This window comes from Salmo trutta, chromosome 19 (genome assembly GCF_901001165.1).
Source record: "Salmo trutta chromosome 19, fSalTru1.1, whole genome shotgun sequence".
Lineage (NCBI taxonomy): Eukaryota > Metazoa > Chordata > Actinopteri > Salmoniformes > Salmonidae > Salmo > Salmo trutta.
In genome coordinates, this window is record NC_042975.1 from 7,098,035 (window position 1) to 7,123,816 (window position 25,782).

The 25,782-nt window shown below is 43.6% G+C and overlaps 1 protein-coding gene across 1 annotated transcript in view; it reads right to left on the reverse strand.

The window, feature by feature from the left end:
* LOC115153910 (sarcoplasmic/endoplasmic reticulum calcium ATPase 1) overlaps window positions 1-16,826 on the reverse strand; it is a 122,150-nt gene extending 105,324 nt beyond the window's left edge. Inside the window, exon 1 of the mRNA XM_029699575.1 lies at window positions 16,479-16,826. Coding sequence (XP_029555435.1) covers window positions 16,479-16,596 — 118 coding nt within the window. The 5' untranslated portion in view covers window positions 16,597-16,826. The remainder of the gene's footprint in view (window positions 1-16,478) is intronic.
* Between the last annotated feature and the right edge of the window lie 8,956 nt (window positions 16,827-25,782).

Sequence of the window (25,782 nt, forward strand, 5' to 3'; positions counted from 1 at the left end):
ACACACACACACACACACACCTTTACATTTCTCCTTTGCCTTATGATTAGAGCTGTAATGGTTTCAGACTAAAACTACACGTCGTAATATGGGAAGCACAGCAATAGGGCTAGATTATTGAGGTCCTCTCAGTCTCAACTGCAAATATGTGAAAGTTTTCAAAACAGTTGCCATGACTACTTGGCTTGTGGAAACTACTGGAAAACAGTGTTTCATTGGGTAACGTCGCCAACGCCTGACGAAAATAACTGTTAAGCAACGCATTTAGGACCTTGATACATCCCGACACTACACACTGGGTCTGCATCACAATGGCACCCTATTCTCAATATAGTGCACTACATTTGACCAGAGCACCATTAAGGGAATAGGTCAAAATGTGGTTCACTAATTATTATCATTTTTTTTTTTTAACTACGCAAGTCAGTTAAGAACAAATTCTTATTTTCCAATGACTGCCTACCCCGGCCAAACCCTAAACCGGGCGACGCTGGGCCAATTGTGCGCTGCCCTATGGGACTCCCAATCACTGCTGGTTGTGATACAGCCTGGAATCAAACCATGGTCTGTAGCGATACCTCTAGCACTGAGATGCAGTGCCTTAGACCGCGCCGCCACTCGGAAGCCCTAATAGGGGTCAGTTGGGATGCGGGCTGGCTCTCTTGGCATCTAACAGCAAGTGCAGCATAGTAACCCCATAGACTAAATAGTTCAAAAGCTCATCTCTGAAACAGAGGAAACTGGTACTGGCTTTTATAGTGGGGTAATAAGCAGGTAGTCAGGAGATGCCCTCCGTTGGCCTACTGCTGCATTCAAGAAAATAGCCAGTGTTAGTCAAATAAATAGCGCCAGTCAGTAGCTGTGGCAAAAGGCCATAGAGAGCAGAGCAGTCAGCTAGCACTTCAACTCTCTCTCGGTCGGTCTGGCTCATAGTTAAAGACCTTGGAGCAGGACTGACACTGTGGCTAAGGTCTGGGAAGACAGGTCAGGTCTAGAAGTGACACAAACGGGTGAACTCTGGTGACCCGTTCCACCTTCCTCTACCCCCACTGTACATCTACATGCATTAACCAGATCATGTATTAGAGGTGAATGGTAAGTGTCAGTCATATCATTGACTGGCAGTCTGCGATCACATCTACTCAGTGGATGTCACTCATTTAATATAAAATGGAGAATGCACCTTCCTTCCCAGGAGAGGCTGGAGGCTGACTAAGTGTTTAAGGGTATTTGTGTCTGTCTCCCTCCCAGTCTGTGTGTGTGTGTGAGTGCCTGTCTCTCCGGTTTTGTGTGTGAGAGACACAGCAGAGAGCTCACCCATGGCCTGGAGCGATGTAACGTTACTAGAGTTGTGGTGAGTGGACTGGGAGAGCCTACGTATACTTGGTCCAACTGTGGCTCGCATTACTCACTGCATCAGTACCTCAGGCATGGGGGGGGTGGGTTCTCTAGAGCTGGGCGGTGTGGGTGTGTGTAGTAAAATACAGTACACACACACACACACACGTTTAGGTTTTTACTTTACCTTCTATAAATGGTATTTGAATGTTTGGTTTGTTAAATGTGATAAGCTGTGTGTAACATCCATTTGTATATAGTTTACTCTGCTACTTGAGTCATCTCTCTCCACACAGACCTAGCCCTGCCCCGTCACTCAAGCAGCGCATGGTTCCTCAACCACGAGACACTTGCTTTCAGTCTCTGCATGATCAACACAGCACATGCAACAATGTTGATGACAGCGATGCTGTTTTCACTTTGCTTCTTATTATAGCGTGCTATAATGACTGTTAGTTGGTTTCTTACATCTGCAAATGGATAGTTTGTATTTTCTTAGCAAGCTGGGCCTAAATCGTGTTAGCCGCTAATGCTAATTGCTAGTTAGCTGGCTAGCTAATAAATATACAGAGTCAGAGAAAACGTAACTAACAATACAGCCTGATAATACCAGGGATGGTGTAGACCTAAATCAGCATGTTGTTTGTGCAACAGTATCTTCTAAATCAAAGAGGAATATGTGAAGCAAGAATATGTTAACTACATGAAGTAGCTAAGAGAAAACATTGGCTACATTTTAAAATGTTATAAAGGTCCCCTAAGAAACACTGACCATCCCTTTGGTTCTGCTTAGCGCAGTGCCTCTGCTTAGCTCAGTGCCTCTGCTTAGCTCAGTGCCTCTGCTTAGCTCAGTGCCTCTGCTTAGCTCAGTGCCTCTGCTTAGCTCAGTGACTCTGCTTAGCTCAGTGACTCTGCTTAGCTCAGTGACTCTGCTTAGCTCAGTGACTCTGCTTAGCTCAGTGCCTCTGCTTAGCTCAGTGCCTCTGCTTAGCTCAGTGCCTCTGCTTAGCTCAGTGACTCTGCTTAGCTCAGTGACTCTGCTTAGCTCAGTGACTCAACATCCATCTCCAGAAGGCTTCTGAGCGTGACGGACTTATTTGACTTTTATTTAACCAGGTAGGCCAGTTGAGAACAAGTTCTCATTTACAACCACGACCTGGCCAAGATAAAGCAAAGCGACAAAAAACAGAGTTACACATGGGATAAACAAAACGTACAGTCAATAACACAAAAGAAAGAAATCTATTTATGTACAGTGTGTGCAAATGTAGAAGAGCAGGGAGGTAGCCCAATAAATAGGCCCTTGAGGCAAAAATAAATTACAATTTAGCTTTAACACTGGAGTGATTGATGTGCAGATGATGTGCAAGTAGAGATACTGGAGTGCAAAAGAGCAAGAGGGTAAGTAAAAATATGGGGATGAGGTACTGTAGAGGTAGGACGTGAGAATAAAAGAAAAGGGACGAGTTAACAGGATCCCAGATACTTTACACGCAACCAAGCAGGAGAACAGAGAGCCCACTGGAGCCCACTTCCACTCAAAGTGGAAGGAAAAAGGATTCAAAAAAAGAAAATTAAATAACTGAAATAGTTGCATAAGTACTCAGTTCCCTGAGTCAATACATGTTAGAAACAACTTTGGAATCGATTACAGCTGTGAGTAATTTGGGTAAGTCTATAAGAGCTTTGCACACTCGATTGTGCAACATTTACCTATTAATCAAGCTCAGGTGTGCAAAGGATCATGGCTAGACAGTAATGTTCACGTCTTGCCATAGATTTTAAAGCAGATTTAAGTGAAAACTACCTTGGCCATGCAGAAACATTCACTCTCTTCTTGGTAAGCAACTCCAGTGTAGATGTGGCCTTGTGTTTAAGGTTATTGTCCTGCTGAAAAGTGAATTCCTCTCCCAGTCTCTGGTGTAAAGTAGACTGAAGCAGGTTCTCGTGATCAGCTCCATTCCGTTTCTTTTTTATCCTGAAAAACTCTCCAGTCTTGACCAATGTCAAGCATACCCATACCATGACGCAGCCACCACCATCCTTGAAAATAAGGAGGCAGTTACTCAGTGATGTGTTGTTGGATTTGCCCCAAACAGAAGGCTTTGCATTTAGGCCAAAAACAGTATTCCTTTGCTGTTTTTTGTTGTTGTTGCAGTATTACTTTAGTGCCTTGTTACATTTTTAGTCTGTATATTTATATTGTTTTCACTCTGTCATTTAGGTCATTATTGAGGTCATTATTGTAGAGTCACTGCAATGTTGCTGATCCATCCTCAGTTCTCTCATCACAGCCATTGAACTCTGTAGCCATTTTAAAAATCACCAATGGCTTCATGGTAACATCCCTAGGCAGTTTAATTCCTGTCCTGCAGCTCAGTTCAAAAGGACCACTGTATATTTGACGAGTCTGAGTGCTTTAATAAATAATCCACAGCATAATTATTAACGTGACCATGCTTAAAGAGATATTCAGTGTCTGATTTGTTATTGTTACCCATCTACCAATCACTGCCCTTCTTTATGAGGCTTTCTAAAAGCTCCCTGGTCTTTGTACTTGAATCTATGCTTGAAATGCAATACTTGACTGAGGGACCTTACAGATGTACAGTAACAGTCAAAAGTTTGGACACGTACTCAGTTCAATAAAACCAAGGGATTTTATTTTCACATTGTAGAATAGTGAAAACATCACAACTATGAAATAACACACATGGAATCACGTAGCAACCAAAAAACGAATCAAAATCTATTTTAGATTCATCAAAATAGCCACCCTTTCCTTGATGACAGCTTTGCATACTCTTGGCATTCTCTCAACCAGCTTCATGAGGTAGTCACCTGGAATGCATTTCAATTAAACAGGTGTGCCTTGTTCAAAGTTCATTTGTGGAATTTCTTTCCTTCAAAATGTATTTGAGCCAACTAGTTATGTTGTGACAAGGTACGGGTGGTATACAGAAGATAGCCCTATTTGGTAAAAGTCCATATTATGGCAAGAACAGCTCAATTAAGCAAAGAGAAATGACAGTCCATCGTTACTTTAACACATGAAGGTCAGTCAAGCCGGAACATTTCAAGAACTTAGAAAGTTTCGTCAAGTGAGGTTGCAAAAACCATCAAGCGCTATGATGAAACTGGCTCTCATGAGGACCGCCACAGGAAAAGAAGACCGAGTTACGTCTGTTGCAGATAATTAGTTCATTAGAGTTACTAGCATCAGAAATTGCAGCCCAAATAAATGCTTCACAGAGTTCAAGTAACAGACATCTGAACATCAACTGTTCAACTGTGTGAATCAGGCCTTCATGTTCAAATTGCTGTAAAGAAACCACCACCAAAAGGTCACCAATAAGAAGAGACTTGCTTGGGTCAAGAAACACGAGCAATAGACATTACGCCGGTGGAAATCTGTCCTTTGTTTCTGATGAGTCCAAATTTGAGATTTTTGCTTCCAACCGCCGTGTCTTTGTGAGACGCACAGTAGGTGAATGGATGATCTCCCCATGTGTGGTTCCCACCGTGAAGCATGGAGGAGGTGTGATGGTGTGGGGGTGCTTTGCTGGTGACCCTGTCGGTGAAATATTTAGAATTCAAGGCACACCTAACCAGCATGGCTACCCTAGCATTCTGCAGCGATACGCCACCCTAGCATTCTGCAGCGATACGCCACCCTAGCATTCTGCAGCGATACGCCACCCTAGCATTCTGCAGCGATACGCCACCCTAGCATTCTGCAGCGATACGCCACCCTAGCATTCTGCAGCGATACGCCACCCTAGCATTCTGCAGCGATACGCCACCCTAGCATTCTGCAGCGATACGCCACCCTATCTGATTTGAGCATATTGAGACTATCATTTGTTTCCAGGCTGTGTAAGGGCTATTTGCCCAAGAAGGATAGTGATGGAGTGCTGCATCAGATGACCTGGCCTCCACAATCCCTCGACCTCAAACAAATTGAGATGGTGTGGGATGAGTCGGATCACAGAGTTAAGGAAAAGCAGCCAACAAGTGCCCAGCATGTGGGAACTTCTTCAAGACTGTTAGAAAAGCATTCCAGGTGAAGCTGGTTGAGAGAATGCCAAGAGTGTGCAAAGCTGTCAAGGCAAAGGGTGGCTACTTTGAAGAATATCAAATATATTTTGATTTGTTTAACACTTTGATTGCTACTTGATTCCACATGTGTTATTTCATAGGTTTGATGTCTACACTATTACTCTACAATGTAAAACAATAGTAAAAATATAGAAAAACCCTTGAATGAGTAGGTGTGTCCAAACTTGACTGGTACCGAGTGCGTTTATAAATAAGTGCATTGGAGATTCTGTAAAACCTACCCTAACCAGAAACTGTGTATGGATGGCGGCATTTGCACAAAAGTGAAAGCGCAATCCACCACATCAAACCATGGAAAGAGGTCTGGAAATATGGCTGAAAATAAAACAGTGTAGTTATTCCCTCTGCAAGGCAATTAAACAAGCGAAATGCCGGTACAAGGACTTGGTGGAGTCGCAATTCAACGGCTCAGACACGAGACGGCTGCTGGCCCAGACGGGATCCCTAGCCGAGTTCTCAGAGCATGCGCAGACCAGCTGGCAGGTGTGTTTACGGACATATTTACAAAAAGAATACCTATGTAAGAATGCTGTTCATTGACTACAGCTCAGCATTCAACACCATAGTACCCTCCAAGCTCATCATCAAGCTGGAGGCCCTGGGTCTCAATCCCGCTCTGTGCAACTGGGTCCTGGACTTTGATGGGCCGCCCCCAGGTGGTGAAGGTAGGAAACAACTTCTCCACTTAACTGACCCTCAACACTGGGGCCCCACAAGCGTGTGTGCTCAGCCCTCTCCTGTACTCCCTGTTCACCTGACTGCGTGGCCATGCACGCCTCCAACTCAAATCATCAAGTTTGCAGATGACACAACAGTAGTGTGCTTGATTACCAACAACAAGGAGACAGCCTACAGGGAGGAAGTGAGGGCACTTGGTGTGGTGTCAAGAAAACAACCTCTCACTCAATTTCAACAAAACAAAAGGAGAAGATCGTGGACTTCAGGAAACAGCAGATGGAGCATCCCCCTATCCACATCGAAAGGGACAGCAGTGGAGAAGGTGCAAAGTTAAGTTGCTGGGTATACACATCACAGACAAACTGAAAATGGTCCTCCCACACAGACAGTGTGGTGAAGGCGCAACAGCGCCTCTTCAACCTCAGGAGGCTGAAGAAATTTGTCGTCACCCGAAACTCTGACAATCGAGAGGATCCTGTGGGGCTGCATCACATCCTGGTAAGGCAACTGTACCGCCCTCAACCAATAGGCTCTCCAGAGGGTTGTGCGGTATGCACATCACATCACCGGGGGCAACACTACCTGTTCTCCATGACACCTACAGCACCCAAAGGCCAAAAAGATTGTCAAGAACAACAACCACCCGAGCCACTGCCTGTTCACACTGCTATCATCCTGAAGGCACATCAGTACAGGTGCATCAAAGCTGGGACCGAGAGATAGAAGCTGTTTCTCAATCTCAAGGCCATCAGACTGCTAAACAGCAATCACTAACTCAGAGAGGCTGCTGCCTACATTGAGACCCAATCACTGAACACTTTAATAAAATGGATCACTAGCCACTTTATACAATGCTACTTTGATAATGTTTACATATCATACATTACTCCCATCACATGTATATACTGTATTTTATACCATCTACGGCACATTGCCTATCCCGCTCGGCCATTGCTCATCCATATACTTATATGTACATATTCTCATTCACCCCTTTAGATGTGTGTATTAGGTAGATGGAGAATTGTTAGATTTTACTGCACTGTCGGAACTAGAAGCACAAGCATTTTGCTACACTCGCATTAACATCCATGTGACCAATAAAATTGGATTTGATTTTTAAAAATGATAAGGTTACCCCGAAAGCCAGATGGACATGTTTATTCTTTATATTTCACCTTAATTATTTTAATTTTATTTCACCTTTACTTAACCAGGTAGGCCAGTTGACAACAAGTTCTCATTTACAACTGCGACCTGGCCAAGATAAAGCAAAGCGACAAAAACAGAGTTACACATGGAATAAACAAAACGTATAGTCAAGAACACAATAGGAAGAAAAAAAGTATATATACAGTGTGCAAATGAGGTGAGATAAGGGAGGTAAGGCAATAAATAGGCCATAGTGGCGAAGTAATTACATTTTAGCAATGAAATACTGGAGTGATAGATGTGCAGAAGATGAATGTGCAAGTAGATACTGGGGTGCAAAGGAGCAAAAAAATAAATAACAGTATGGGGATGAGGTAGTTGGATGGGCTATTTACAGATGGGCTATGTACAGGTGCAGTGAACTGTTTGCTGCTCTGACAGCTGGAGCTTAAAGTTAGTGAGGGAGATATGAGTCTCCAGCTTCAGTGATTTTTGCAGTTCGTTCCAGTCATTGGCAGCAGAGAACTGGAAGGAAAGGCGGCCAAAAGAGGAATTGGCTTTGGGGGAGACCAGTGAAATATACCTGTTGGAACGCGTGCTTCGTGTGGGTGCTGCTATGGTGACCAGTGAGCTGAGATAAGGCGGGGCTTTACCTAGCAAAGACTTATAGATGACCTGAAGCCAGTGGGTTTGGCGACGAATATGAAGCAAGGGCCAGCCAACGAGAGCATACAGGTCGCAGTGGGGTGAATGCACCGATTTGTAAGTTGCTCTGGATAAGAGCGTCTGCTAAATGACTTAAATGTAATGTAAATGTGTGTAGTATATGGGGCTTTAGTGACAAAACAGATGGCACTGTGATAGACTGCATCCAATTTGCTGAGTAGAGTGTTGAGGCTATTTTGTAAATGACGTCGCCGAAGTCAAGGATCAGTAGGATAGTTTCACGAGGGTATGTTTGGTGGCATGACTGAAGAAGGCTTTGTTGCAAAATAGGAATTTAATTTTGGATTGGAGATACTTAATGTGAGTCTGGAAGGAGAGTTTACAGTCTAACCAGACACCTAGGTATTTGTAGATGTCCACAAATTAAGCCAGAACCGTCCAGAGTAGTGATGCTGGACCGGCAGGCAGGTGCTGGTATCGATCGGTTGAAGAGCATGCATTTAGTTTTACTTGCATTTAAGAGCAGTTGGAGGCCACAGAAGGAGAGTTGTATGGCATTGAAGCTTATCTGGAGGTTAGTTAACACAGTGTCCAAAGAAGGGCCAGAAGTAAACAGAATGGTATCGTCTGCGTAGAGGTGGGTCAGAGAATCACCCGCAGCAAGACAGACATCATTGATATATACAGAGAAGAGTCGGCCCGAGAATTGAACCCTGTGGCACCCCCATAGAGACTGCCATAGGTCCAGACCACAGGCCCTCCGATTTGACACACTGAACTCTATCAGAGAAGTAGTTGGTGAAGCAGGTGAAGCAGTCATTTGAGAAACCAAGGCTATTGAGTCTGCTGATAAGAATGTGGTGATTGACAGTGTCGAAATCCTTGGCCAGGTCTACGAATACAGCTGCACAGTATTGTCCCTTATTGATGGAGGTTATGATATAATTTAGGACCTTGAGCGTGGCTGAGGTGCACCCATGACCAGCTCGGAAACCAGATTACATCGCGGAGAAGTTACGGTGGGATTTGAAATGGTCGGTGATCTGTTTGTTAACTTGGCTTTCGAAGGTTTTAGAAAGGCAGGGCAGGATAGATATAGGTCTGTAACAGTTTGGGTCTAGAGTGTCTCCCCCTTTGAAGAGGGGGATGACCATGGCAGCTTTCCAATCTTTAGGGATCTCAGACGATACGAAAGACAGGTTGAACAGGCTAGTAATAGTGGTTGCAACAATTGCGGCAGATCATTTTAGAAAGAGAGGGTCCAGAATGTCTAGCCCTGCTGATTTGTAGGGGTCCAGATTTTGCAGCTCTTTCAGAACATCAGCTATCTGGATTTGGGTGAAGAAGAAATGGGGGAGGCTTGGGCAAGTTGCTGTGGGGGGAGCAGGGTTGTTGACCAGGGTAGTGGTGGCAAGGTGGAAAGCATGGCCAGCCGTAGAAAAATACTTATTGAAATTCTCAATGATAGTGGATTTATCGGTGGTGACAGTGTTTCCTAGCCTCAGTGCAGCGGGAGGAGGTGCTCTTATTCTCCATGGACTTTACAGTGTCTCAGAACTTTTTGGAGTTTGTGCTGCAGGATGCAAACTTCTGTTTGAAAAAGCTAGCCTTTTCTTTCCTAACTGCCTGTGTATATTGGTTCCTAACTTCCATGAAAAGTTGCATATCACGGGGGCTATTTGATGCTAATGCAGTACGGCACAGGATATTTCTGTGCTGGTCAAAGGCAGTCAGGTCTGGAGTCAACCACGGGCTATATCTGTTCCTGGGTCTACATTTTTTGAATGGGGCATGTTTATTTAATATTGTGAGAAAAGCACTTTTAAAAGAATACCCAGGCATCTTCTACTGACGGAATGAGGTCAATATCATTCCAGGATACCCGGGCCAGGTCGTTTAGAAATGCCTGCTCACTGAAGTGTTTTAGGGAGCATTTTGACAGTGATGAGGGGTGGTCATTTGACCTCTGACCCATTACGGACGCAAGTGATCGCTGAGATCCTGGTTGAAGACAGCAAAGGTGTATTTGGAGGGCAAGTTGGTCAGGATGAGATCTAAGGAGGGTGCCCATGGTTACGGATTTGGGGTTGTACCTCGTAGGTTCATTGATAATTTGTGTGAGATTGAGTGCATCAAATTTAAATTATAGGATGGCCGGGGTGTTAAGCATGTCCCAGTTTAGGTCACCTAACAGCACAAGCTCTGAAGATAGATGGGGGGGGGGGCAATCAATTCACATATGGTGTCCAGGGCACAGCTGGGGGCAGAAGGTGGTTTATAGCAAGCGGCAACGGTGAGAGACTTGTTTCTGGAACGCTACAGAAGATTGCAACTCTGCCCCTTGTAGGCCTACCTGCCTGTCACAAGAAAAAAAAGTGACCATGATGAGATGATCTGTCTACGGCCTTATAGCTGAGGTCTGTGCTCCATTTTGAGACGGGCTGTCGGCCCCCACCGTGAACATTGGTGATTCATCATGCAGAGACAAGGCAATAGAGAAGCAACACTTAGACATCAAATATCATTTAACAGTTCTATTCCACCCATAAACTCAGCAAAAAAAGAAACGTCCCTTTTTCAGGACCCTGTCTTTCAAAGATAATTGGTAAAAATCCAAATAACTTCACAGATCTCACTGTAAAGTGTTTAAACACTGTTTCCCATGCTTGTTCAATGAACCATAAACAATGAAATGAACATGCACCTGTGGAACGGTCGTTAAGACACTAACAGCTTACAGACGGTAGGCAATTAAGGTCACAGTTATGAAAACTTAGGACACTAAAGCAGCCTAAAGCGGCCCAGGGTTGCTGCTCATCTGCGTGAACGTGCCTTAGGCATGCTGCAAGGAGGCATGAGGACTGCAGATGTGGCCAGGGCAATACATTGCAATGTCCGTACTAAGAGATGCCTAAGACAACGCTACAGGGAGACAGGACGGACAGCTGATCGTCCTCGCAGTGGCAGACCACGTGTAACAACACCTGCACAGGATCGGTACATCCGAATATCACACCTGCTGGGACAGGTACAGGATGGCAACAACAACTGCCCGAGTTACACCAGGAATGCACAATCCCGCCATCAGTGCTCAGACTGTCTGCAATAGGCTGAGAGAGGCTGAACTGAGGGCTTGTAGGCCTGTTGTAAGGCAGGTCCTTACCAGACACCACCGGCAACAACGTCGCCTACGGGCACAAACCCACAGTCGCTGGACCAGACAGGACTGGCAAAAAGTGCTCTTCACTGACGAGTCGTGGTTTTGTCTCACCAGGGTTGATGGTCGGATTTGCGTTTATCGTCGAAGGAATGAGCGTTACACCGAAGACCTGTATTCTGGAGCGGGATCGATTTGAAGGTGGAGGGTCCGTCATGGTCTGGGGTGGTGTGTCACAGCATCATCGGACTGAGCTTGTTGTCATTGCAGGCAATCTCAATGCTGTGCGTTACAGGGAAGACATCCTTCTCCCTCATGTGGTACCCTTCCTGCAGGCTGATCCTGACATGACCCTCCAGCATGACAATGCCACCAGCCATACTGCTCGTTCTGTGCGTGATTTCCTGCAAGACAGGAATGTCAGTGTTCTGCCATGGCCAGCGAAGAGCCCGGATCGCAATCCCATTGAGAACGTCTGGGACCTGTTGGATTGGAGGGTGAGGGCCAGGGCCATTCCCCCCAGAAATGTCTGGGAACTTGCAGGTGCCTTGGTGGAAGAGTGGGGTAACATCTCACAGCAAGAACTGGCACATCTGGTGCAGTCCATGAGGAGGAGATGCACTGCAGTACTTAATGCAGCTGGTGGCCACACCAGATACTGACTGTTACTTTTGACCCCCCCCCCCCTTTGTTCAGGGACACATTATTCCATTTCTGTTAGTCACATGCCTGTGGAAGTTGTTCAGTTTATGTCTCAGTTGTTGAATCTTGTTATGTTCAAACAAATATTTACACATGTTAAGTTTGCTGAAAATAAACACAGTGGACAGTGAGAGGACGTTTCTTTTTTTGCTGAGTTTATAAATAATTTATAAAAATGTACCGGTTTCTCAGTTATTTATCCTGGGAAAAGGGAGTAGTTTTGGGTCGGAAGTCTTGGTAACCAGGTTTCCGCCACTCAACCCTAGTCTGTTTTACGTAGGGCAGGGACTGAGTTTTACGTAGGGTAGGGTCTGTGTTTTACGTAGGGTAGGGACTGAGTTTTACGTAGGGTAGGGTCTGTGTTTTACGTAGGGTAGGGTCTGTGTTTTACGTAGGGTAGGGTCTGTGTTTTACGTAGGGTAGGGTCTGTGTTTTACAAACATTAAGTCAGCAGCCCCAGCCAGACGACAGAGCCGGCGTGCTGGCCCATTTCTCTTACACAAACACAGGGGTACAAAAAAGCTTTTTTTAAACCACCCTTCATGTGGGTGGGGGTGCAAGCTGCAAATACAAGTCACCACACACGCACGTTCTCAAAGCAACATCCTTTGTTATAGTACGTTCAGCGTGCAGAGAGGCCTGTGTCTTCTTTCACTACACACACGCTCAGAGTCGCGGTCTTCACAAGTAACACCAGCAGACAAAAAGAGAAGTTGTAAATATTCTTGTGAATGACACACACAGTCCATATTACCGGATGGGTGTGGGTGCGTGTGGTATGGCCTGAAGTAGCAAGGACACTAAGCGCCAGTCCCAATGGTCTGTGTGGACAGAAGGTTCAAGTCCTCTTAACATGAAGGAAACAACTGAAATATACTCTGCTTGCTTGTGTTTATCACCATTTGTAACAATTAAAACCAACTCATTAAGTGACAACCAATGTTTTTGACCATGTTAAATGTCATCAACCCCACTCAAATATTCCAGCTTTGAGTATGTAAAACACAGGGTGAAAACTTTTGCTGTCACAAAACAAAATGTTTTCCCCCCCTATCAGTTTCAAAATAAAAGGAGACGTGTCTTCCATAATGATAGCACAGGTTTTGACTAGGGGTAAGACAGACATGACTAAATATATGTGCTATGCTAGAATAACAGTAGCACCAAGGCACAACCCAACTCTGACCAGCGGTGACAATGTATCGTCTAAAATGGAGGAGTCTCCCCTACAGTGCCCATGGTCGTTATCTGAGAATACTGTAGAAAAAGGTTTTCCCAATAGAAAACGACTATAAATCTAGATAGTCCACTTTAGTTTCCATTTGGTGCCTAATGAACACTCCATCCAGGAGTTCCAGGGCCAGACAAAGCGTGAAATAGGTCTCCCGTCCTGTACTAATGTAGGAATGTTATGTCTGTGTCTAAGAAACTGGCAAACCGATATATCTTCCCCTGGAATGTTGCTAGTACCTGCTACAGCCGAGCAGATTGCTTGAAGGAACAAGGGGCTTCCTTAGTTCATAACCTTTTATTTTCTTCTGAGTTACCCCTAAATACATTATAAATATTCAGAAATATTCCCTCATGCATAGCAGATTTATTTACCCTTACTTTACCAGGTAAACTGACTGACAACATATTCTCTTTGATAATTAGGCTTATGACGAGTTCCCCAAGCCCAAAAGTACTGCATTACAGCAATAACCTACCTAATGGTGTTTGTGTTCCCCAGTAAGAGATTAGTTTGCAGGACATGTTTGTTTGTGGTCATGTTGTCTACAGGTGTAATAATAATAAACGAGACTAGAGAACAGCTCCTGTCTTCTCCCTATGAAAACAATCCATCTCGGTGTCAGAGAGCAAGAAGTAATCATGGAGGGTTTGTAAGAGAAAAGCATTCCCACACACTTTGAACAGCAGCTCCCTCTCTGCAACCACCATGCTCATTGTCGTGAGTCATTGTAACCAACTTGGTAATCCAAGTACTGGGAGTCGCTGCTGTCAACTACAAAAGGCAGGCTGTGGCGGGTTTGTCGGCATAGGGGAACGAGCCGTTCATTGTGCCACATACACTATTCAGCTGAGACATGTAGCTATTAAAACTTAAAATAACACTTCCTTTTCCTTGTGTTGTTGGCTGTGAGGGATTAGAGAGCGGGACATTGGTCACGTTCAGCAGGAAATATACAGTGGAACGTTGGAGATAGACATTTCATGAACAGACCCGACAAGATTGCTTCTTCTACATGTCCGAGAGGCATGTTTGTTCCACAGAATATATTTATATATGTGAATGTTCCACAATGTGGTGCCCTACTGAACGCAACCCTGGTTTACAGCCAAGAGAGGAAAGGGTATTCCCTTAAGCAAACATATCTACGAGCACACACACACACACACACACACACGGGAAGTCAGTTCACAGCTAGCAACGAAAGAGATGCTATCTGTAACAAGACGTTTATTTTTCCATGAAGTCGTCACAGCCACACACACAGATCTCTGGGTAGGTTCTCGCTCTGTGCAACAAAGGACTGCTGGTTCTCACTAATGATACAGCGCAGCAGCAGCCCTCCTCTATGGCTAAACAGCACCAGCCACCATGCAAAAATAATCAGGCCGTAGACTCAGGACCATTGTAAAGGTGCCAAGTTCAGTAAAACATCCATTAAGCAGCACCACATCTACATCTGATTGAGGCTTTAGAGGAAGGCTTTGATCCAATAAAACCCACAGAGGAAAAGATGTGAAGCATTATACTGCATCATCAACAGATTGTAGCCTATAAAAACACCCCTTTGAGCACATTGAGGGATGGTCCTGGATATTTGCCGTTGTTCCGCTTTCTCCCAGAAGTAGAAGAAGAGAGTTTCCTCAACATATGAATGTTATGATTATGGTACTAATGTAACCGATGTGAAATGGCTAGTTAGTTAGCGGTGGTGGCCGCTAATAGCATTTCAATCAGTGACGTCACTCGCTCTGAGACCTGAAGTGGTTGTTCCCCTTGCGCTGCAAGGGCCGTGGCTCTTGTGGCGCGATGGGTAACGATGCTTCGGTGGGTGTCAGTTGTTGATGTGTGCAGAGGGTCCCTGGTTCGAGCCCGGGTTGGGGCGAAGAGAGGGACGGAACCGACACTGTTACATAAGTTTAAGACCAAATATGTGGGTGTGCTGTGTTAAGCACGTCGCCTAGTTCCTCAACTGAGCGTGCCATAGTGGAATCCAGAATGATCACTAAATGCCCGTCTCTTCCTCTTGTTACAGTAGCCTACCATGGCATGAGTGTGTAACTTTTAACCAATGTGTAATACAACTAATGAGGTTGAAACGGAAACAGATACATCAAGTTCTCTCTATCAGTTGTGTATTTTCCAGAATATCCCGCAGAAATACTTCCTCCTTATCAACTTGATTGACTGCCTCTCAGGTGAAATATCCATTCACATGGAATGGTAGACTGTCTATAGCAGGAATGACATGTAATAATATGTTATTTATTTATCTTTAAATGAAAGGTGGAATAGTTGTTCTCAAATGAGCTCAAGCCTAAAGTTACTCCATAGTCCAAAGACCTTACATGTTCTGTTTAAAAGGGCGAATTGGCTCTGGAAGTAAAAAAAATTTAATAAAATACTCCCTCCTCTAAAAACGGGAATCGATTACCAACTGCGGTACGGTTTTAGACACATAAATCCCTGTACTTTAATATCACATGAAAATGATTTTTTTTTTAAATGCAAAAAACACACTTACTGTATGTACACTGTTTTAACACAGTTGCAGCCGAAAATCTTTCAGTGACAACACGTTTGTGGCGTCCATGTTTCGTTTACACACAGGTGTTCAGAAGAGCCAGAAAGCTCATTAGCACAGGTAGTCCACGGTCTTCTGTCTGCTTTCCGTAGAAACACGCTGTATTGTGGAAATATGGGGGGACCCTAACCCTATTAAAAAAAGGTATGTATCACTTTTACCTTTTGTTTTATAATTATGTATCGCTGATATGAAAAGATAAGGTCCTTATGCTTCTATTGCAAGCGATGCATGTTAATGTTCAGACCGAGCATCGAACAAATCCCCCGTATAGAAGATGTGTCATGATCAAAAAGCTAGATGGTACCATAATGTGTAAAGGCTATTCCTATTGTTGACTATAGCCCCAAATTAAATTGTTACTGTATTGCACTATGCAATAAGGCTGGTCTACGCACCCCATCCCCCCCAAAACAAAAATACATGCATGAATGCATTACAAAACCGATGCGATAGACGTCCAGCCTAAATACAGGTGTTACAATAATAGCATACTCTATTATTAATGTGGTTGAATAATAGTTATCCGTGATAAGGAGCGTTCGTGTTCAGTGCGTTGTTTCCCCACGTACACACAACTTTGTTTAAAGCGATAAACGCAATGTAGCTCGGTGAAGTGTGATTAAAAGAAAATGAAATAACAAAACGGGCAGTAGCGTCAAGCATAAGATCAGTCAGATGTAGGGTGGAAGGATGTATGCGACAGATATTCCTGTTTTTCCAATAAGACGCGGGAAATAATTGAACCAACTTCCCTAAACTGCTCAATGAAATCCGTGACTGTGGAAGAATTACCTTTAACACTCAACCAGGTAAACTGAATAACAGTAAACAGCAACAATGTTACTCACCGTTCGGTCCATATTTTTCAAAATTAGATTTCACTTGTTCAAGTGTGAGTCCAGTGTTTTCGTTCACACTGAAGTTCTCTAAAACTTCAGATGCGGATTTCGTGTGCGCGCTATCCATCTCGGAGAGAGAACTGACTAACTAAACAATTCAATTAAAAGGCATGTAGTTAAATATGGAACATCTATTACGACAATAAAGGTGTGATATACAGTCGTTTTCCACCGATGTGCCAAGCGGAGGTGGATCTGCCTGCCAGACGGTCACCTGCCCTGTCTTCTGCGAGCTGCGCCGCTGGATTCCTGTTCAAGACAACTGTATTTGCCAATAGATCCTACTGCAGTCAGCGCTTCATCAGAACCACAAGGTGTGATGTGTTGAGACTGCGCAGGGAACGCCTCTCTCCGTCAGCGTGAACACTCCCTTGCCTTCCTATTGGTTCTCATTACCTGAGTGGAAAGCTGCTCTAAACTCCCATCGTTTTGGTAAACCAAATACGGACCGCCCGTGTCTCCTCGGTTTAGGCCTATAATTCTTATGCACCGCATATGAAAAGTCACAGGAGGTAATAATATGTCATTCTCAAGATACAGATGTTTCATATGTCATTAGTTCATGCTTGGGGTTATGGATATCTTCCCTTTTGGCACATCATCTTGTGCACAGAGAAAATCTGACTTTTAAAAGCTCATAATCTGTTAACTCATACCCCAAAAATGTGGTAGACTCGTCCTATACTTGTATTTATGACAAAAGCAGAAATGAGAGAGAAAAAAAAAACAACTTCAAAAATCCCACCTCAAACTTGCTTTCTATTTCCTCATAGAGGATGACGTCATGTTTTTGTGTGAGGCGTCTCATTGGCTGAGCTGGCCAATCAGCTGTTTACTTGTCGTTAATACTTTTATTGACCGGTATATGCCCAGACCATTCTGTTTTTGTGATATGTATGGCCACACCATTCAAACACAGAAAAGCTGTTTTTATACATACTTCATTACACATACATACATACTTATTTCATATTGTAATTCATAATATATAATATTTCTGGAAACACTGGACAGCTTATTTAAAAGACTCCTAAACACAGTTTCATAAAATGAGACATTCCTGATTTCTGTACTTCTCGGAATAGCTGTAGTCTACATCTCTGGAAATAGTTTGCCAATTGAGTGTAATCAAATGTTGACTAATCTAATGCCCCCCATGCAACTCCTACACAGCACTTCACGTCACACAATGAGCTAGTTAGGTAAGTGAGTTACTGTCCTTGAATGGTGTGCACCTGGGTCATCCTTGAATCCAGGGCCGGCTCTTGCCTTTTGGGGTCTCTAAGCAATTTTTGGATGGGCCCCCCCCCCCCCAGCTTGCGGCAAAACATTTTGTGGCCCCCCTCTTAACAGCAGAGAGAAAAACAACGTTTTAAAGTTAATTTCCATCAATTCTACACATTTTAACATGGGGTGTAAAGAAAATGTTGCCATTTTAAAGCAAGTTTTATGCAATTCTACACGTTTTGCAATTGGGCAGAGAGAAAATGTAGCAATTTTATAACAAATTTCATGAAATTCTACTATTTCTGCCATGGTGCAGAGAGAAGAAATGTGCAGTTTTACAAGTATTTTCCTGCAATTCTATCCATTTTGCCATGATTTATGCCATGTTAATATGACATTGAAGTAAGAAAGACTAACAAAATCAATAGCGTCCCCCTTGAGGTCAGGGCCCTGGGCACGTGCCCAGCATGCCTGGTGGTTATGCAGCCATGATTATTGTTAGATGACATGGCTAATTGGGTGACTTTCAGTGACTGAATGATGAAAAAAACACATTTCTAAATGGTTCCTGGTTTATTTTACTATTCTTACTCTCAATAGTAAGTTGAGATAAGAAAAATGAAAAATGATATATATTGCAGGGCCGCTTATGTCGCTTTAGCCTGCAGCTGCTTGATTTATTCTGATACTTTCTCAGTTCTGCACAACTCACAAACTGGGGTGAAACTGCAGTAGGAGTAGCCTACAAAAGGAAGGGTATAGGTGTTGGTACAAGTTTGATCTTATCTGAGACTGAGACTCAACAATATGACGTTATTGCAGTAAGATCTCCTTCTTCATAGCTATGCAGAAGATAAGAAGGCCCCGTACTGTACTGCAGATAGTAGGCAGTGGGCTGGAAGAAGAAAGGGAACAGGGTGCTCTAGTTCTGTCCTATCTCTCACAGCTCAACTTATTTATAACTTAAAGCGCTTACATAACTTTCAGAACTATACTATACAGTGCATTTGGAAAGTATTCAGACCCCTTGACATTTTCCACATGTTGTTACGTTACAGCCTTATTATAAAATTGATTAAATAGTTGTTTTTCCCTCATCAATCTACACACAATACCCCATAATGACAAAGCAAAAACAGGTTTTTAAAAACTGAAATATCACATTTACATAAGTATTCAGACCCTTTACTTGTTGAAGCACCTTTGGTAGCGATTACAGCCTTGAGTCTTCTTGGGGATGACGCTACAAGCTTGGCACACCTGAATTTGGGGAGTTTCTCCCATTCTTCTCTCTACAAATTTTCTCAAGCTCTGTCAGGTTTGTTGGGGAGTGTCGCTGCACAGCTATTTTCAGGTCTCTCCAGAGATGTTCGATCGGATTCAAGTCCAGGCTCTAGCTGGGCCACTCAAGGACATTCAGAAACTTGTCCCGAAGCCACTCCTGGGTTGTCTTGGCTATGTGCTTAGGGTCGTTGTCCTGTTTGAAGGTGAACCTTCACCCCTATTCTGACGTCCAAAGCGTTCTGGAGCAGGTTTTCATCAAGGATCTCTCTGTACTTTGCTCCGTTCCTCTTTCCATTGATCTTCACAAGTCTCCCAGTCCCTGCCGCTGAAAAACATCCCTACAGCATGATGCTGCCACCACCATGCTTCACAGTAGAGATGGTGCCAGGTTTCCTCCAGATGTGACGCTTGGCATTCAAGCCAAAGAGTTCAATCTTGGTTTCATCATACCAGAGAATCTTGTTTCTCATGGTCTGAGAGTCCTTTAGGTGCCTTTTGGCAAACTCAAAGCGGGCTGTCATGTGCCTTTTACTGAGGAGTGGCTTCCGTCTGGCCACTCTACCATAAAGGCCTGATTGGTGGAGTGCTGCAGAGATGGTTGTCCTTCTGGAAGGATCTCTACAGAGGAACTCTGGATCTCTGTCAGAGTTACAATGGGGTTCTTGGTCACCTCCCTGACCAAGGCTCTTCTACCCCGTTTGCTCAGTTTGGACAGGTGGCCAGCTTTAGGAAGAGTCTTGGTGGTGTGGTTCTAAACTTTTTCCATTTAAGAATGATGGAGGCAACTATGTTCTTGGGGATGCTGCAGACATTTTTTGTACCCTTCCCCAGACCTGTGCTTCGACACAGTCCTGTCTCGGAGCTCTACGGACAAATCCTTCAACCTCGTGGCTTGGTTTTTGCTCTGACATGCACTGTCAACTGTGGGCCCTTATATAGACAGGTGTGTGCCTTTCAAAATCATGTCCAATTGAATATACCCCAGGTGAACTCCAATCAAGCTGTAGAAACATCTCAAGGATGATCAATGAAAACAAGATGCACCTGAGCTCAATTTCAAGTCTCATGGCAAAGGGTCTGAATGTAACCGATGTGAAATGGCTAGTTAGTTAGCGGTGGTGCGCGCTAATAGCGTTTCAATCAGTGACGTCACTCGCTCTGAGACTTGAAGTAGGGTTTCCCCTTGTGGCGCGATGGGTAACGATGCTTCGGTGGGTGTCAGTTGTTGATGTGTGCAAGGGTCCCTGGTTCGAGCCCGGGTTGGGGCGAAGAGAGGGACGGAACCTAGACTGTTACATGAACACTATGTTATTTCTGTTTTTTTATACATTTCCTAACATTTCTAGAAACCTGTTTTAGTTTTGTCATTATAGGGTATTATGTATAGATTGATGAAGATATTTTTTATTTAATCCATGTTAGAACAACACTGTAACGTAACAAAATGTGGAAAAGGGGAAGGGGTCTGAATACTTTAGGAATGCACTGTACATAATAGGCATTGGGCCACTTTGAAAATCTGACTTATTCTCATGCAGCCATGCCATGTCTCACCCACAGTCAGACACCCAATAAGACTTATAGATACAGTGACCACAGCTCAATGCTTAAAGGTCCAATGCAGTTTTTTTATTTTTTTATCTCAATATCAAATCATTTCTGGATAACAATTAAGTACCTTACTGTGATTGTTTTCAATTAAAATTTTTAAAAAAAGAAACAAAAATAACTTATTCGGAAAGTGCAATTTCTCAAGCAAGAATTTTGGTGGGAGTGGTCTGAGTGGGAAGGTGAAAACTGAAAGCTAGCTGTTATTGGAAGAGAGGTTTGGAACTGTCTTTCTTATTGGTCTGTTTAATCAATTTACCACCTGTTGATGTCACCAGACAGGCCAAAACTCCATCCCACCAAAACAAGCTGAAATTTCAGGCGGCCTTTTCAGACTGCTCTTACACTAAAACGGCATTATCATAATTTTCACAATTTAACAGTACTGTTCCAACCTCATTGTGTATAAATGTAAATAAATCACAGGCAAATCATGTTTTTTGACTGCACTGGGCCTTTGAACTAGACTATGCTGTACTATACAATTCAGTACTTTAACATTGTAGCTGGTCTGTCCGTCTGTCCGTCCGTCCGTCTGGTGACATTTGTTTGGGGCAAATCTAAAACCAACACATTACTGAGTACAACTCTCCATATTTTCAAGAGTAGTGGAGGCTGCATGTTATGGGTATGCTTGTGGTAGTTAAGGACTGGGGAGTTTTTTAGTATGAAATATATATGGAATGGAGCTAAGCACAGGCAAAATCCTAGACGAAAACCTGATTCAGTCTGCTTTCCACCAAACTCTGGGAGGTTATTTCACCTTTCAGCAGGACAATAACCTAAAACACCCGGCCAAGTCAACACCGAGGTACAGTTTTCACTTAAATCTACTTAAATCTATGGCAAGACCTGAAAATGGTTGTCTAGCAATGATCAACAACCAATTTTGACAGAGCTTGAAGAACGTTGAAAAGAAAAATGGGCAAATGTTGCACAATCCAGGTGTGGAAAGCTCTTAGAGACTCACCCAGAAAGACTCACAGCTGTAATTGCTGCCAGTGGTGCTTCCACAAAGTGTTGACTCGGGTGTAAATACTTATGTAAATTAGATATTCATTTTCAATAAATTTGCAAGCATTTCTGAAAACATGTTTTCACTTTGCCATTATTGGCTATTGTGTGTATACTGTATGTAGATGGGTGAGAGAAAAACATCTATTTAATCCATTTCGAATTCAGTAACACAAAAAAATTTGAAGTAAGTCAAGGGGTATGAATACTTTCTGAAGGCACTGTAAGAGAGCCCTTTTGGCTCCACACATTTCAAGGGAACCCCTTGGGTGCCAAAGTTATTACGAAAGGGAAATCCTCCACCTCTCCCTGTACTCTCTATCTCTCCCTTTTTCTCTCTCTTTCTCTCCGTCCTAGCCACCACTCCAGTTACACAACATTTAGTCTGTCTGTCTGTCTGTCTGTCTGTCTGTCTGTCTGTCTGTCTGTCTGTCTGTCTGTCTGTCTGTCTGTCTGTCTGCCTGCCTGCCTGCCTGCCTGCCTGCCTGCCTGCCTGCCCGCCCGCCCTCCAGCGGTATTTTTCTTCTTCTCTTTTGGTCACAGCCTTCATTTGCATCATGTAAATAGTCAGTGGCATTCCATGTGTGAAGAGATATTTACCTCCCTCTCACATGCCTGAGTGATATGCCACACGATTACCATGTTCAGAGAGAGTCTCCTGCACTTTCTGGATGTCTGTAAAGGTCAGGTTGTCTTTGTACTTATATGGGCATTTTTTCAGATTTATTTAGATGCCTTAAATATCCACAGTTCATTTTAGAATATACACTGTTCATACAAAAGTATGTGGACACCCCTTCAAGTTTGGGATTCGGCTATTTCAGCCATACTCATTGCTGACAGGTGTATAAAATTGAGCACACAGCCATGCAATCTCCATAGACAAACATTGGCTGTAGAATTACCTTAATGAAGAGCTCAGTGACTTCAACGTGGCACCTTTCCAACAAGTCAGTTCGTCAAATCTCTACCCAGCTTGAGCTTCCCCGGTCAACTGTAAGTGCTATTATTGTGAAGTGGAAACATCTAGGAGCAACAACGGCTCAGCCACGAAGTGGTAGGCCTCACAAGCTCACAGAACAAGACCGCCGTGTGCTGAAGCACGTAGTGCGTGAAAATCGTCTGTCCTCGGTTGCAACATTCACTACTGAGTTCCAAACTGCCTCTGGAAGCAACGTCACAACAAGAACTGTTCATTGGGAGCTTCATGAAATGGGTTTCCATGGCCGAGCAGCCGCACACAAGCCTAAGATCCCCATGCACAATGCAAAGCATCGGCTGGAGTGACGTAAAGCTCGCCACCATTGTATCCGGGAGCAGGGGAAATGCTTTCTCTGGAGTGATGAATCACGCTTCACCATCTGGCAGTCCGATGGACGAATCTGGGTTTGGCGGATGCCAGGAGAACACTACCTGCCTGAATGCATAGTGCCAACTGTACAGTTTGGTGGAGGAGGAGGAATAATGGTCTGGGGATGATTTTCATTGTTCAGGCTCCTTAGTTCCAGTGAAGGGCAATCTTAACACTACAGAATACACAAGACGATTCTGTGTTTCCAACTTCGAGGCAACAGTTTGGGGAAGGCCCTTTCCTGTTTCAGCATGACAATGCCCCAGTGCACAAAGCGAGGTCCGTACAGAAATGGTTTGTCGAGATTGGTGTGGAAGAACTTGATTGGCCTGCACAGAGCCCTGACCTAAACCCCATATAACACCTTTGGGATGAATTGGAACGCCGACTGAGAGCCAGGCCTAATCGCCCAACACCAGTGCCCGACTTCACTAATGTTCTTGTGGCTGAATGGAAGCAAGTCCCCCGGAGAAATGTTCCAACATCTAGTGGAAAGCCTTCCCAGAAGAGAGGAGGCTGTTATAGCAGCAAAGGGGGGACCAACTCCCTATTAATGCCCATGATTTTGAAATGAGATGTTCAACGAGCAGGTGTCCACATACTTTTGGTCATGTAGTGTATGTTTCTGTGCTTATAATTGTTGTATTTGTATTTATTATGGATCCCCATTAGATGCTGCCAAGGCAGCTACTCTTCCTGGGGTCCAGCAAAAAGTAAGGCAGTAAAATACATTATAATACTATTTTTAAACATTAAAATACATTTTACGACTGATTTCCAAATACATTTTGTGTGTTTCCTCTGTCCACTACTCTACTACAACACTATCCAGGTGTACGTATGTGTATAGTGTGTATGTTATGTGTGTTTGTGTGTGTCTCTTCACAGTCCTCACTGTTACATAAGGTTAATTTTTATCTGTTTTTTAAAATCTGATCTTACTGCTTGAGTGAGTTACTTGATGTGGAATAGAGTTCCATGTAGTCATGGCTCTATGTAGTACTGTGCTCTGGACTTGGGGACTGTAAAGAGACTTCTGGTGGCATGTCTTGTGGGGTAGGCATGGATGTCCGAGCTGTGTGCCAGTAGTTTAAACAGACAGCTTGGTGCATTCAACATGTCAATACTTCTTACAAAAACAAGTAGTGATGAAGTCAATCTCTACTCTACTTTGAGCCAGGAGAGATTGATATGCATATTATTGTTAGCTCTCTGTATACATTTAAGGGCCAGCCGTGCTGCCCTGTTCTGGGACAGTTGTACTTTTCCCAAGTCCCTCTTTGTGTCACTTGACCACACGACTGAACAGTAGTCAAAGTGCGACAAAACTAGGGACTGTAGGACCTGGCTTGTTGATATTGTTGTTAAAAGGCAGAGTAATACTTTATTATGGACAGACCTCTCCCCATCTTAGCTACTGTTGCATCAATATGTTTGGACCATAACAGTTTACAATCCAGGTTTACTCCAAGCAGTTCAGTCTCCTCAACTTGCTCAATTTCCACATTATTCATTACAAGATTTAGCTGAGGTCAAGGGTTTAGTGAATGATTTGTCCCAAATACAATGCTTTTATTTTTTGAAATATTTAGGACTAACTTATTTATTGCCACCCATTCTGATACTGACTGCAGCCCTTTGTTAAGTGTTGCAGGGATTTTACTCGCTGTAGTAGTTGACGTGTATAGTGTTGAGTCATCTGCATACATAGACACACAGGCTTTACTCAGAGCCAGGTCATTAGTAAAGATTGAAGAAAGTAAGGGGCCTAGACAGCTGCCCTGAGGAATGCCTGATTCTACCTGGATTATGTTGTAGAGGCTACCATTAAAGAACACCCTTGGTGTTCAGGTAATTCTCAATCCACAATATAGCAGTGGGTGTAAAGCCGTAACATGTACGTTTTCCCAGCAGCATACTATGATCAATAATGTCAAAGCCGCACTGAAGTCTAACAAAACAGCTCCCACAATATTTTTATTGTCAATTTCTCTCAGCCAATCATCAGTCATTTGTGTAAGTTCCGTGCATGTTGAATGCCCTTCCCTATAAGCATGCTGAAAGTCTGTTAATTTATTTACTGTAAAATAGCATTGTATCTGGTCAAACACAATTTTTTTCCCTAAAGTTTACTAAGGGTTGGTAACAGGCTAATTGGTCAGCTATTTGAGCCAGTAAAGGGTTCTTTACTTTTCTTGTGTAGAAGAATGACTTTTGCTTCCTTCCAGGCCTGAGGGAACACACTTTCCTGTAGGCTTAGATTGAAGAGATGGCGAATAGGAGTGGTAATATCATCCACTATCATCCTAACTAATTTACCATCCAAGTTGTCAGAACCAGGTGGCTTGTCATTGTTGATAGACGGAATTCAAAATGACAATGCTTGTCTTTCATAATTTGGTCAGTTATACTTGGATGTGTAGGTTCGGCGTTTGTTGCTGGCATGTCATGCCTGAGTTCGTTAATCTTGCCAATGAAAAAATCATTAAAGTAGTTGGCAATATCAGTGGGTTTTGTGATGAATGAGCCATCTGATTCAATGAATGATGGAGTTTGCTTTTTTGCCCATGTCACGACTTCCACCGAAGGGGGTTCCTCTCCCCATTCGGGCGGTGCTCGGCGGTCGGCGTCGCCGGCCTACTGGCCATCACCGATCCATTTTTCCTTTTCCGTTTCTTTGTCTTTGGTTCTTTCGCACCTGGGTTCATTTGGTTTAATTTCTGTGTGTATAATTACCCCTGTTGCCTGCTTAGGTTTGTGCAGGATTAT